Source organism: Micropterus salmoides, unplaced genomic scaffold (assembly GCF_014851395.1).
Source record: "Micropterus salmoides isolate LMB-PRFRI ecotype aquatic unplaced genomic scaffold, ASM1485139v1 Ms_hic_scaffold_1454, whole genome shotgun sequence".
NCBI lineage: Eukaryota > Metazoa > Chordata > Actinopteri > Centrarchiformes > Centrarchidae > Micropterus > Micropterus salmoides.
Genome location: NW_024040546.1, coordinates 10,122 through 24,253, shown reverse-complemented (window position 1 = coordinate 24,253; position 14,132 = coordinate 10,122). Strand labels below are relative to the sequence as shown.

The following is a 14,132-nucleotide window of genomic DNA, read 5'->3' as shown; positions in this document are numbered from 1 at the left end:
CATCATGTTTATAGCTGAATTTTAATTTGACATACAGTACACACATGGCTGTAAATGATACAAATTAAAATTATAATCTGTGTACTACAGTAATCAACAGTAAAACAATTTTACTGTTAATCTCTGTAGTAGATTACAGTGTGGAATTAACCTTCCCTCCAATGAGGGCTATGTACATCCAAACTGTAAATCTACAACAGAGGAGCTGATAGAGCTTTGGCTTGTCTTACCTAGTTATAGTAGAATTAACTGACATCAGGCCTGATCAATTGTAGTGCACCTGGACCTGAAACATTTCTTAAATTTAGAACCAGTCCATATAGAACTCGTCTCATCGTATGATCACATACAGCTCCCAGACAACAGAAGAAAAGCCCTTCAGTAGATATCATCAAATTGGGTGTGTCTGGAACCTGTTGTTTTTGCTCATATTTATTTTTTATTTTTTCTCCCCGGAGAACTCATTTTTGAAGGCCTTAGGATATTCTAATCCTCATGAAAATTTGCACACACCTCAGGTCTGGTAGGAAATCCAATGTTCTGTAGTGATTGGGGTGTCTTCAACCTCAGCCTGAAGCTGAGCACAGAATGTGAGCAAACTGGAGGTGCTGTAGTTTCCACAAAACTTCAAATGATAGCAGAGAAGTAGTATATGGCCCAGAGGAAAACAACAAAAAACACTTCCAGGTAAAATATGAAGTTAGCCCCGAGCTGTTACATACTCCTCAAACACATACAATATGCTGTGTGTTACAATCTACCTTCACCGGCTGTGTGTTGGGGGGAAAAAAGCATACGTTACATACATTGCAAATTTGCTGTATCTGAATGCAGTGTTATCTTGGACAGACCACAAAAAACTCTGCTCCTCCCTGTCCACCGATACTGCAACACTCGCACACCTAAGTTCTATAAGCTCACTCCTGCATCTCCTTCAGCTCCTGGGCTTTCAAGGTTTCATTTCTGATTTTAAGTGACAAGTATTTTTCATACTGTAAAGCTTCAGCTTCCCAGAGGATTCAGTAGTTTTACTGACGTAGCACTGAGTTGTCCAGCTGTCTCTGCTGTATAATGTAATACAGAAACAGCGCAGAGAGTAAAAGTAAAAAATGATATTTGAGTGAAAGCCCCTTCGGTTGTGATAATGAACTTTAACCCTGTAACCTGACCAGTCCATCTGCATACTGGAACTGGTCGCTGTTTTCGTACTCGAGCATATCCAGAGCGACCTCGCAGCTCTCCTTGACGACACGTTCTCCGTCTCCACAGTAACGCTGCAGCACAGCCAGACACTCCTTTTTGCCGATGGAGCCAAGAGCCTCTGCTGCCTCATGTCGAACCATGGGGTTCTCACCAGAACGCTCCAGAGCTGAACACAGGGCTGGGACCGCTGCAGGGTGCTGCATCTGACCCAGGACATAACCAATCTCATGACGGAACAGAGCACTGGAGCATTGGAGGCCTGGAGATGAAAATGTTAAAAGACAGGGTTATGTAGTGGTGGAACAAGCCAAACACTACTCTTCAGCACTCAATTGTACTCAGGTCAGTTTTTGCTCAGGCAAACTGCTGCTGATGACACGACACAGACCAGAAACTGTGTGAACCTGAATAAAGCTAAAAACCCCTAAAATATCATTAAATTTGGCTGTAAAAAGAATCAAATGGCTATAAACTGCCACGAGGAAAATATATTTTATTGTGACCATGATTTATACTGAGCGAGACATTTTACAGTGTAAAAACCATCTTGTCGGTGCTATCTGGTGGACAAACTATGTAATGACAGTGACACTACTGTATTTAACAATAATTATGATAATAACTTCATAGAGCACCTTTCAAAAACAGTTCTTTTTTCTTTTAGTTACAAAGTACTTTACAATAAAAGCAAAACAGAGGCAACTTTCCATTTATAAATCACAGTCCATCTTGGCCCTGTTTCATAAAGCAGCTTTAACAAACTGAGATTCACTCTGAGTTGATTGAGCCTGAGAGTTTTCATTTCCAAAACAGTTGACCAGTGGCCTGTACTAGAGAAGCGAGGTAACTGGCTTATCCAGGTAACTTCAGGAGTAACTTTGTTAAACTGTACTACGAAAGGTGGATAGGTGTTAAGGTCTGTTGCCATGGCAATTTACACCGTATCTCTAAACTACTCCGAGCAGGTTTTGTTGGTGGTTAACTCAAGGTTACCCTGTATACCAGTGGTTCCCAACCTGGGGGCGCCAGAGATCACAGCGGGTGGCCAAAGCTTTATCTGTTTTGAGGTTGTCAAAAACACTTTGGTTTGCAAATTTTTACAAAATCGTGATAACACACTAGATAATTTATACAAAAGTCTGTATTTTTCCTCACGGAAAATAGTAGGCAGACTACTTAATAGTAAGGCTGTAATAGTTTTGAAACAGAGACCAAAATCGCGACACAAAAGTCCACGGTCTCGTATCGCGGATACCATCATCTCCCAGGACCTCAAGTGGGAGCTGAACATCACCTCCCTCACCAAGAAGGCCCAGCAGAGGATGTACTTCCTGCGGCAGCTGAAGAAGTTCAGCCTGCCACAATGATTGTGCACTTCTACACTGCCATCATTGAGTCCATCCTCACTTCCTCCATCACCATATGGTACGTATCATTCGCTCTGCAGAGAAGGTCCTCATCGTACAATAAACAATTAAAACAGACAAAAAAAGAAACAATATAACTACGTAGCCTACTTAACAGCAGTAGAAGCACAAAAATCAAGGACAACTTAACAACGGGGCGGCTGTGGCTCAGGTGGTAGAGCGGGTTGGCTGTTAATCGGAAGGTCGGCGGTTCAATCCCTGGCTCCCCCTGGTTGCGTGTCCTTGGGCAAGATACTGAACCCCGAATTGCCCCTGGCGGCTATTCCGCCAGTGTATGAGTGAGTGTGAATGTTAGTTTCCGTTTGAGCACTTAGGCTCAGTGTATGAATGTGTGTGACTGGTAAATGCAGATGTAGTGTAAAAGCGCTTTGAGTGGTCGAAAAGACTAGAAAGGCGCTATACAAGTACAGAGCATTTACATTTGCATTTAACAAATAAGCAAAATCTGACCAAGTCAGCAAAAATAGACAGGCGAAATGCTCCACGTGTATACGTAGCGTTAGCCTGCACAGAGTGGAATGGAACGGGCTCATAGAGAGTCGTTATTCGTAGTTGAAGCACACAAAATAACGCTCTGCTGCTGAAACACTTCAGTGGGAGTTGACGCCGGACAAAACTGCAGCACAGCCGCTGTGTCGGTTGGGCTGGAGCCATTATCCCACGTTTTCCTCTAGTTTCGTTTGTTGTTGTAAAATGTACACGCTGTCTGATTGGTGAGTAGGACTGTAACACGAGGAGCATGGCGCTTGTGATGGCGAGCAGATCTGTCACACAAGGATGACAACGGAATGAATTTGTAACTGCATGACTTTTTTAAATGGGTTACAGCACACTATGCGCTGTATAATGAACCTACATTTTAATCACATAGTCCGTTGCAGAAATACATTTGCCTGTGATTATCTGCATATTACTCAATATAATAAATACATGTAAGAAACATTTAAAGTTTTAAGTAAAGTAGCCTAATTAATGTCATGTTATTATCATAACACAGCAGTGATGTGGAAATTAGATGCTTTTTTAAGATATGCTCCTATTGTCCTTATTCTATGGATGATTTAATAAAATATTGATTTATTAATTATATATGTTTTTGATATTAATTTTTATATTAAATCGAGTAATAGGCTGAATTTTTTAAAATTAAAATTAGTCTTTAGATTAATCGACCAATCCAAAAATAATCGTTATGTATAGTCCTATTCACATTGTTCTTGTTGTTTGAGGCAGAAAAGTTTCATGGCTGTGGAGAGGTCTGGTCTTTCTGTAATTTGACTAAAAACTATTCATATTTGAACTATTATTGTTACAGTATTTAAAAAGTAATGAGCCTTAAAAATAAATATCACACCATTGGTAAAACAGTAATTATTCCTCTGAGTGATACTGAATGTAGTTCAGAACAGGACTGGAATAGATTTATATTTTAAATATGATAAAACTATTTACTACTATAACAGCAACAGTAGTGTTTGCAACAACAAAACCCACTATATAAACTCAATAATATCTCTCTGGAAATAAATTACTTTGCACATTTTTTTTTCTACCTCGCAAGACTCTAGGACAATTGTCGACTATCAGATACCTTGTTATCTTCCAGATTTCGGTTAGTCAGTAACTGAACAAGCCTTGTTTTTTCCATTTCACAGGCTGATAAGATCGTACAAATGTTTCAACTCACAGAGGTCAAAACATAAAAATGAACAAAAGTTATCTAATCTTAAGTTACAGTTGTGACTACAAGGATACACAAATAAAAAATAATAAGCTATAGTGTTGTATCCTACCATCGCCCAGGGCCAGCACAGCCTCCTCGTTGCCCAGGTTACGAAGAGCAAACATGGCACGGTAGCGTTCAAAGAGTGGCAGACTCTCATCCAACAGGATGGAGCGTAGCTCTGGCACACTCTTTCTCACTGCTGGAGGGGCCGGGTCTACAGAGCAGTAGGGGTTCTTATCTGTATGTCCATCATCCAACTCTTTCTCTCCTCCACTCTGCAGCCACTCCAACCGACGGACAGCCAACTGACACGTCTCTGCAACCTGCAGGGAGGCATTTACATTTACAACAGGTTATATGCCACATACAATGTTTATACATTTTAGACATGTTTCCCATATTGACCCATTTCCGTTTCCGGTGCTTGTGTGTTGGCAATAGTGATGTGTCCTTCCGTATTGAGGCTTCGTAGCGTGTGTCGAGTAATCCAGGATGATTTTTGTGAAGTGCGTATCGCGAGCCGGTCGTACCACGTGACGTGAATGGTTTGCAGGTTTGGCGGGCGATTCGAAAGGAGCAGCAAAATGTTTGTGGACTTTGGATTTGATTTTTGATTTTAACTGAACACAGTAACATTGTATCAACAGTTTATTTTAAATGACTAAAATATTTGATCTACTCTGATCTACTCAGAATTGCTTTGATCAAATAACTTCAAAAATTGTGATGAAACAGGAAATTTTAGCTGAGTAAGACTAGCGACGTGTTTTTTTTTTTTTTTTTAAGAATTAAACTGGGGGCTCTTACCCCATATTAACCTAATAATAATTTTCTAAAGCAGATAAAATCATCTCCAAATAATTGGATGGAAAGTATCAATGCTTTATGAAGCTTTGTCTTGCCATCGCTAGTTGGTAGCGTGTTTTTATCTGATTTGTTAGATTTGCCATTATAACACTTATTTTTACAGTAATTTTGCCTAAGCACTCACAGTTCTTTCCATCTTTTAGCGACTGTCGGTTAATCTCATATTTGTTTTTGAAGGTTTTAGTGGCCAACGCTACCGTACTTTAGCTGTTAGCGACTTTAGCTTAGCAGATGGCACTGGCATCTCTTTCTCTCTCTCTCTCTCCTACTTTCTCCTGCTTGGTGTGTCAGATGTTCAGTTACTCCTCTGCCTCCTTTAGCGGTAATGGTACGTGTAATAAGTGTAGTTTATTTGTAGACATATAGGCTGGTCCGTACTCTGAATTCTTATCTGAATTTGCAGTGTTTTGCCAACTTTAGTCCTTAAAAAACGGACAAAGTTATTATTGTAGGGGATTTTATGTGGATGTTGAGAATGACAGCTTCAGTACTGCGTTTATCTCCCTATTAGATTCAATTGGCTTCTCTCAAAGTGTTCATAAACCGACTTACTGTTTTAACCACACCCTCGACCTTGTTTTGGTGTATGGTATTGAAATTGAACATTTAATATTGTTTCCACAGAATCCCTTTTTATCTGACCACTGTTTGATAACTTTTGAGTTTATATTGCTGAACTACTTGCCATTGGGCAAAAATTTCTATACAAGATGTCTGTCTGATAGTGCTGTAGCTAAATTTAAGGATGTTATTCCAACAGCTTCTAATTCATTACTTAGTCCCTAGTTACTACCCCCCCCCCCCCCGGTGACGGGCTCAGTTGTGCACGTTTATAGGTGATAGATATTTATTAGTCCTTTCGGAAATTCATCGTGTGTCATACGGCAAACATCAGACCAGACATCAGACAGCAGCTATACAAGGTATACTAAAGGCTCATAAATGTAAATGCTGCGTACTTGTATAGTGCCTTTTTAGTCTTTTTCGACCACTCAAAGCGCAGACTACACGACTTTCAGCGTCGGCCGCTGGCCGTGCTGTTCACACTGCACAACTTGCAGTCATGTGACGGCAGTCTTGAAGTCGTTGTGGCGTTCACGTGAAATGTCAAACGGGAAATGAGTGATCCTGCACACGAAACAGCTGTTGTCTGTTATTATAAAGATAGCAATTATAAAGACAAAGAATCTGGTTGAAAGGATGGATTAGCACACGCAGGTAGCAGGAAACGTCTGAGCATCAGAGAGAGCTGCAGGTGAGTTAAAAGGTGCAGCTCCCCGACACCCTGTTACCTGCTGACTGAGACGTTACAACCCAAACTCATGGCCCAAAAAGGAGAACAACAAATGCACGTGAACATTTTCAGCTGAGGACTGCGGCTTACTTTGGCTTCCACTCAACAATCAATCATGATTTCAGTTAAATGCTAAAGTTACTGATACCTTGTCTGTGGTCCGCTGGCAGAACACCGGGTACTTTCTGATCAGATGCCGTCGTGCTGTTGCCGAGGCGACATAAGTTTCGTTTTACGGTGGACGGACGGTAACATTACAGAGTTGTTGTTTTCTTTAGCTTGAAATAATCCCATACTTTGGATACTTTGGTCCCTCGCTGTTTTCTCTCTTCCTCCACTTTGCAAACAGCACCATCATAATACACGTCATGTTCACAGCGTAAGCGCGATGTGCGACAGTAAAAAATGTCAGTGCGAAACAATGTGCTGTATAGTTATATGGAATAAACGAAGCATTGATGCAAAGAATTTGCGGGTCTGTGTAGCAATAGTATGAAGCTGCAGTACTGGAGGCTGCAGTTTCAGGACCCCCGCAATCCTGGGACCGCAGTTCTAGGATCCTAGTTCTTTTGCGACAGCGCCATCTAGTGGAGTGGTGGTGGTAATACACAGCAACAAGAAGGAGGTTAACCCTGTCCGCAGCTGTAGGGTTAACCGGTCGACATGCATATAATCAATAACTTAGGTTTAGGCACACGCTCGGTGGTGGTTGTGGTAAGGATAATTGCTAACTAGCTAGCCAGTCAGCTAGCTGGCAGTATCAAAGTAAACAAAGGTCCTGGAATTTCTGTTCCGGTCCTAGGATTGCAGTCCTGAAACTGCAGCCTCCGGTACTGCAGCTACATGCTACTCCTGTGTAGACAATATTTTCTCAGTGCCGCCAATTTGCGTGTAGGGGTTAACCCAATAGCAATAGCCTTAAGTGCAATTTATACTTCTGCGTCAAATCGACGGCGAAGGTGACGGCATAGGTTACGGGGCTACACAGAAGCTACGGCATCGCCTGACATGCACCTCCTCAAAAATGTAAATACACGTTGAGTCGACGCAGACCGTAAGCTCTGTGATTGGTCGGCTGGGTAGCCTCGCAATGCCTCCGAGCCGACCGGAAGTACCCCGTGCTTTGAAGTAACATTTACTAGAGGCCAAAACGGCAGCTGTAACACAGTGAATCAATAGTGCTCAACAGTGCTCAAAAAAATAAAGGGAACACTTAAACTTGTAACTTCAAGTCAATCACACTCCTGTGAAATCAAATTGTCCACTTAGGAAGCAAAACTGATTGACAATCAATTCCACATGCTGTTGTGCAAATGGAATAGACAACAGCTGGAAATTATAGTCAATTAGCAAGACACCCACAATAAAGGAGTGGTTCTGCAGGTGGTGACCACAGACCACTTCTCAGTTCTTATGCTTCCTGGCTGATGCTTTGGTCACTTTTGAATGCTGGCGGTGCTTTCACTCTAGTGGTAGCATGAGACGGAGTCTACAACCCACACAAGTGGCTCAGCTAGTGCAGCTCATCCAGGATGGCACATCAATGCGAGCTGTGGCAAGAAGGTTTGCTGTGTCTGTCAGTGTAGCGTCCAGAGCACGGAGGCGCTACCAGGAGACAGGCCAGTACATCAGGAGACGTGGAAGAGGCTGTAGGAGGGCAACAACCCAGCAGCAGGACCGCTACCTCCGCCTTTGTGCAAGGAAGAGCACTGCCAGAGCCCTGCAAAATGACCTCCAGCAGGCCACAAACAGACTCCATGAGGGTGGTATGAGGGCCCGACGTCCACAGGTGGGGGTTGTGCTTACAGTCCAACACCGTGCAGGACGTTTGGCATTTGCCAGATAACACCAAGATTGGCAAATTTGCCACTGGCGCCCTGTGCTCTTCACAGATGAAAGCAGGTTCACACTGAGCACATGTGACAGACGTGACAGAGTCTGGAGACGATGTTCTGCTGCCTGCAACATCCTCCAGCATGACCGGTTTGGCGGTGGGTCAGTAATGGTGTGGGGTGGCATTTCTTTGGGGGGCCACACAGCCCTCCATGTGCTCGCCAGAGGTAGCCTGACTGCCATTAGGTACCGAGGTGAGATCCTCAGACCCCTTGTGAGACCATATGCTGGTGCGGTTGGCCCTGGGTTCCTCCTAATGCAAGACAATGCTAGACCTCATGTGGCTGGAGTGTGTCAGCAGTTCCTGCAAGAGGAAGGCATTGATGCTATGGACTGGTCCGCCCGTTCCCCAGACCTGAATCCAATTGAGCACATCTGGGACATCATGTCTCGCTCCATCCACCAACGCCACATTGCACTACAGACTGACCAGGAGTTGGCGGATGCTTTAGTCTAGGTCCGGGAGGAGTTCCCTCAGGAGACCACCCGCCACCTCATCAGGAGCATGCCCAGGCGTTGTAGGGAGGTCATACAGGCACGTGGAGGCCACACACACACTACTGAGCCTCATTTTGACTTGTTTTAAGGACATTACATCAAAGTTGGATCGGCCTGTAGTGTGGTTTTCCACTTTGATTTTGAGTGTGACTCCAAATCCAGACCTCCATGGGTTGATAAATTTGATTTCCATTGATAATTTCTGTGTGATTTTGTTGTCAGCACATTCAACTATGTAAAGAAAGGAGTATTTAATGAGATTATTTCATTCATTCAGATCTAGGATGTGTTATTTTAGTGTTCCCTTTATTTTTTTGAGCAGTGTATTTGACCGTCACAACCCGAGCGAAATGACTCGTTTCGCTATCAGAATGTGATCGATAACATTTGAAAAGGCTACACCAGCCGCACGTTTACAATTTTACCCCCATTTACGTTAACGGAGCGCTAAACTGGAAGTTAGCCTGCTCGGCCAGCAAAAGTCAACACAGTGGACGCTGTAGCGCTACTGCCGACTAGCGTTTGGGGTGTAATTGCAGAATGATGGACACACCTACGCACAAGTATAAAGGCATAGGTACGCATGTAGACCCTACGCAGGAGTATAAATGGGCCTTTAGAGGGCGAAGCCTATACGAAATAGAAACGGATTCAGTATTCTGGGTATTTACTGACCTGATACCACTGCGATACCACACAGTGTTATGTTCCTACCTCAATGACAGGATCCTGACTGTACTCTTTCAGTAAGTCCAGAACCACAGGATCACCGATTGCTCCCAGAGCCTCCCCTAAAGACAGACACAAAGTCAAAGCGTATCATGTTTATACAGATCTGTCTTCATCTGCTACAATATTTTAGCTCTTCAGTGAAGAAGAAGCCTCAATGGATGTGTAAATCACAAGCATCATACTTAAAGGTTCAGTGTGTAAGATTTAGTGGCATCCAGGTGAGGTTGCAAATTGCAACCATCTAGCTGTAATGAAACATAACGGTTCATTATGTAAGGTCTTTACATACCACTGAAAACATAGTTGTGGATCTTATATTGCATTTCTGTCCATAGATTCTCAGAAATATTACACGCTGAACCTTTAATGATATATCTGCAAAGTCTGTTTCCATTGCGCTTTGTCACATTCTGATTTTATCAGTATACTAATTTTTTCCACCTCAGCAGGTTTTTAAAAATCAGCTCAGTGTGAAATTGTACTTTTGTGTGAGAATACCAGAGCTAAAAATGTTTTTGTACATATGATAAATGAAAACATGCAACTAATACTATATATCAGGGGTATTCAATTAGATTTCAAAGAGGTCTAGTTAGAGAAAATTTCCTGAAGCAAAGGTCCGGAAGATCAAAACGACGAACTTGCGTTATCATTCAGTACTATAACTATAGTTGTATCAACACATTTTTTAGTCAACAACGGACTGTCAAATCAAATAATATTTGATTCACCAAACTGGAAGGATAATAAATAATAACTATTCAAATGATAAATTCTAAATTTAAGTAAACTAAATTAAAGTGCCTAATTTTTAGAAAAAATGTAATAAAAAGTGTAGCTTGAAGTGATGAAGTGTAGTCTTAACCAATTTTATAATAAACACTCAACACATCATAACAAATGAACAGCTGTAATGCCTCCTCTTCTCTTTCATTTCCTCTTACAGAGCTACCACTTTCCTACTTTCTGTTGTTCAGTGAGAAACGTGAGCTCCAGCTAGCATGTTGGAGATCTATGAGATATTCTGGTTTTGAACTGCCCGTGGGAGGAATGTACATGTAAATATCTGTACATTCTTGATTAAAAGTCATGTGAAATCTCTTTATCTTTCGTCTCCTCAATCGAGTGTGTTTCCAAAACGTCTCTGGTGAATCTCGCGGACTCAACTCGCAAGCCTCAGTATGCACAGATTTGATTGGCTGAGCAGCGTCACATGAGACGATGGAGCACATGCGATTGGTCTGTGAGTTTCCTGGTCCTCTAAACCAGTACAGTAAATGCTAGAAAAGCTGCGCGGGTTAAAATAGAAACGCTCCGTCACGAGGTAGTAAGTCTCAATAATAAATGTGCTGTAGGTCGGCGGTCCGGAGAGGACGGCGGCTGGGTCCGGATCCGGACCGCGGTCCGCCTATTAGTGACCTCTGCTATATATGCTTTTTTTGGGAGTCAATGTGCCAAAAAAAAAAAAAAAACACTATCAGGAGAACAAAACCCTGAATGAATGAGCAGTTATGAGCTACAGGTATGTACTGGTATTGTCTTTTGAATGACTTTTTAGCCTTTTAGCCATTTGTTAGTTTTTCAAATTGGCACTATTAAAAGTATAATGTTATGTTATGTGCAAACCATATAGTATATTTATATGTAATTTCCCACTTAAATGTGTTAGTTTATGTTTAGGCACTTTACCTTGCATGTTTAAAGACAACCACATTCATTTTCAAACATTTCTATTTTGAAATAAAAAGATCATTTGCGGGTATGTAAGCTGTGGTCTGTCACTGCGTTCTTCAGCTGGTAGTTAACGCCTGAACCAGTAAAGCCAGTCAAGACCAACCAACTCACACTTTTTTGATTTTTCAGGTATTCTTTCAGGAGGTAAAATTATGTGCACTTGGTAGTAAGGCGACTCTCTTCATCCCCATAGCGTGTGCACGCATGCAAATGTGTTTACCTGCTTCATGCCTGACCATCGGTTCCTGCTGTGCATCTTTGAGTACTGCAGTCAAAGTGGGTATGGCCCGTCTGTCCTGCATCTGTCCTAGGCAGTAGGCCAGCTCGTGCTTCAGCAGGGCAGACTCATCAGTGAAGGCCTTACTGATCCATTCTATAGCTTCAGCACCTGACACACAGGTAACAGCTTAAATCAATTCACACAATGTAAGACAATGCACAGATTTCCTGCTTGAAGAGTTTTGGTGGATTTGACTACACATCATTACTAGGAGTCATAGCATATATGTTTTACTTATACATAACCAAGAGTTTCCGCTGACTGTGTATCAGAGACCGTGGCATGCAACAACAAATGCTGCCTCTGTCTATGGCTACATTTCATGACTGAATACATAAACAGGTCAACAACAAAAGCCTATACATGATGTAAACAACAGAGGACCATCATAAACTCTTCTCCTTGTTAGCAGTCCGGATATTTTGCACATTACTATACATAGGTTGTTACAGTCGATTCGGTGGGACGTTCGATACTGACGTTTCGACGCTATGTTGAGATCCCAAAGCACAGACATTTCGAAACACTGCTCCAAAGCGTGGTTCAAAACGTCAATGTCGCGTGACCATAGTGAAGCTTTGGTGCGTTTCACCCTGCCACTTCTATGCTTGATTCACAGTGTTTGGAACAAAAAGAACATCAGACTCTAACTCATTTGACAGATATGTTCCAAGGACACAAAATCATTTGATTTATTGGAGCGACGTGCTGTAGTATATCTGCACCTGTAGGCCAAAAAAAATACTTTTTTGTTGCCAGCAACAAATGTTCCATGTCACCAAATTTTTCCAAGGCTGGCGATGTCAATTATGAAAAAAACCCTGACTCAGTCACAGCTGAATAGTTCTGAATAAAATTCTTGACATATAACAAATGTGAGACATTGTTCCGCTTTTCATTTATCATTCTTGAAACAACTTCAACTTTACTCAGTTATGGATTTCTAATCCATTACACCTCATCACTGCCATCACTCATTATTAATTATTATTACACTAGGGCCTGTATCTTTCCTGCCAATTATCATTACACCTTTGTTAATAAGCTACTGTATAATACCGTAGATATCCACATTTATTATTAGGCTATATTCTTAGATTGGTATACTTTATTATATTCTCTACTCACTAACTTCAACTAACCTACCTATTATTTCTGTTCCTTTTATGCCTTAGAGTATCTGCAACAAAGAATTCACCCTCGTAGATCAATAAGGTATTCCGATTGTGAAAATGGATAGGGTAGTGGTTGGTTTAGTGTGAGAGATGTGGGTTTGATTCCCACTGTGATACATGTGTACACTTAACCTTTAGTTACTCCAAAGCTGCGCCCTCTGACATAGCAATTGTGAGTCGCTTTTGAGAAAAGCGTCGGCTAAATGAGTGATTACTTATGAAACAGCACACAGACGTGTTTATTAAACAGATTTTATTGCAATCCCCATCTGCTGTCTCTGACAATCTGAAAGCGTTTGTTGTATGGTGATTTCTCCCAAATCCTGTTGGTCATGTATTGATAAAACATTTAGAATCGTAAACGCGGGTCAGTCATTGTTTCAATGAAACCCTACCAAGATGTTTCGATATCAAAAGGGACCAGTAGGTGTCACCGTGGAGACGGGTGTCAAAGTGTTTCGAAGCCTCGACACAATTGCTTCAAACATAAACATAAAGCCTCGCTTTGCTCTTCACTAATATATACACACACGTATGTTCATGAATGTGTCAGTGTCCTGTAGACATTTTGTACCTCCCAGGTTCTTCAGGGTGAATAAGGCTCTGAAGCGCGGGCGAGGTCCAGTCCTGGGTTCACCAGAACCTGTCCTACTGCTGCCACTTGCTGGACACAGGCCATATTGCTACACAGGGAGAAAGACAACTGTATGGTTTATACTGATGTGCAAACTGCATTATGCTCCTGTTCCCTGCTATGGTTATCTAATCAGTTCACTAGCTGATTCTTCTTTAAACCATTCTTCCCTTTAAATATTTTATGCTGGTGTGCTGATTGAAAAAAATAAAAAGCGTCAAAGATTATTTAAATGACAGAAATGAAATCAAATGTGATCATCTGCTGCATTTTCATGTAGTAGATTGCTCTTGATTAATTGATCTTTGGGTTTCGGACTGTTAGTCAAACACAAGACATCTGATGAAATCACCCTGGGCTGTAGTAAATTGTAATATGCACTTTTAACTGTTTTCTGATGTTATTTTGACCAAATAATTAATCATCTACTCATTGTAATAATCGGATATGACAATAGTCAGTTGCAGAGGTGAAAAGAAATGTCAATATCTTGCTCTGCATATGGTTTTTAGTTATATAATATATAATAAATATATAATTGTCTGCATGAACACAGCCAGTCAGTTTGACAAAGCTTTGAAGGACTGCAGTACTAGGGCTCATTTCAATTAGTCAATTCACTGAGCTAATTGATGTTAACTGGTGAAACTTTTGACGGATCCATCCACC

The 14,132-nt window shown here is 41.6% G+C and overlaps 1 protein-coding gene across 1 annotated transcript; it reads right to left on the bottom strand.

The window, feature by feature from the left end:
• Positions 1–2: 2 nt before the first annotated feature.
• Positions 3–13,508, bottom strand: LOC119903294 (deoxyhypusine hydroxylase-like). Its single transcript, XM_038719475.1, is given in 6 exon segments — positions 3–1,462; positions 4,424–4,679; positions 9,623–9,699; positions 11,595–11,762; positions 13,404–13,445; positions 13,448–13,508. Coding segments are annotated over 6 exon segments (915 nt in total). The 3' UTR covers positions 3–1,151.
• Between the last annotated feature and the right edge of the window lie 624 nt (positions 13,509–14,132).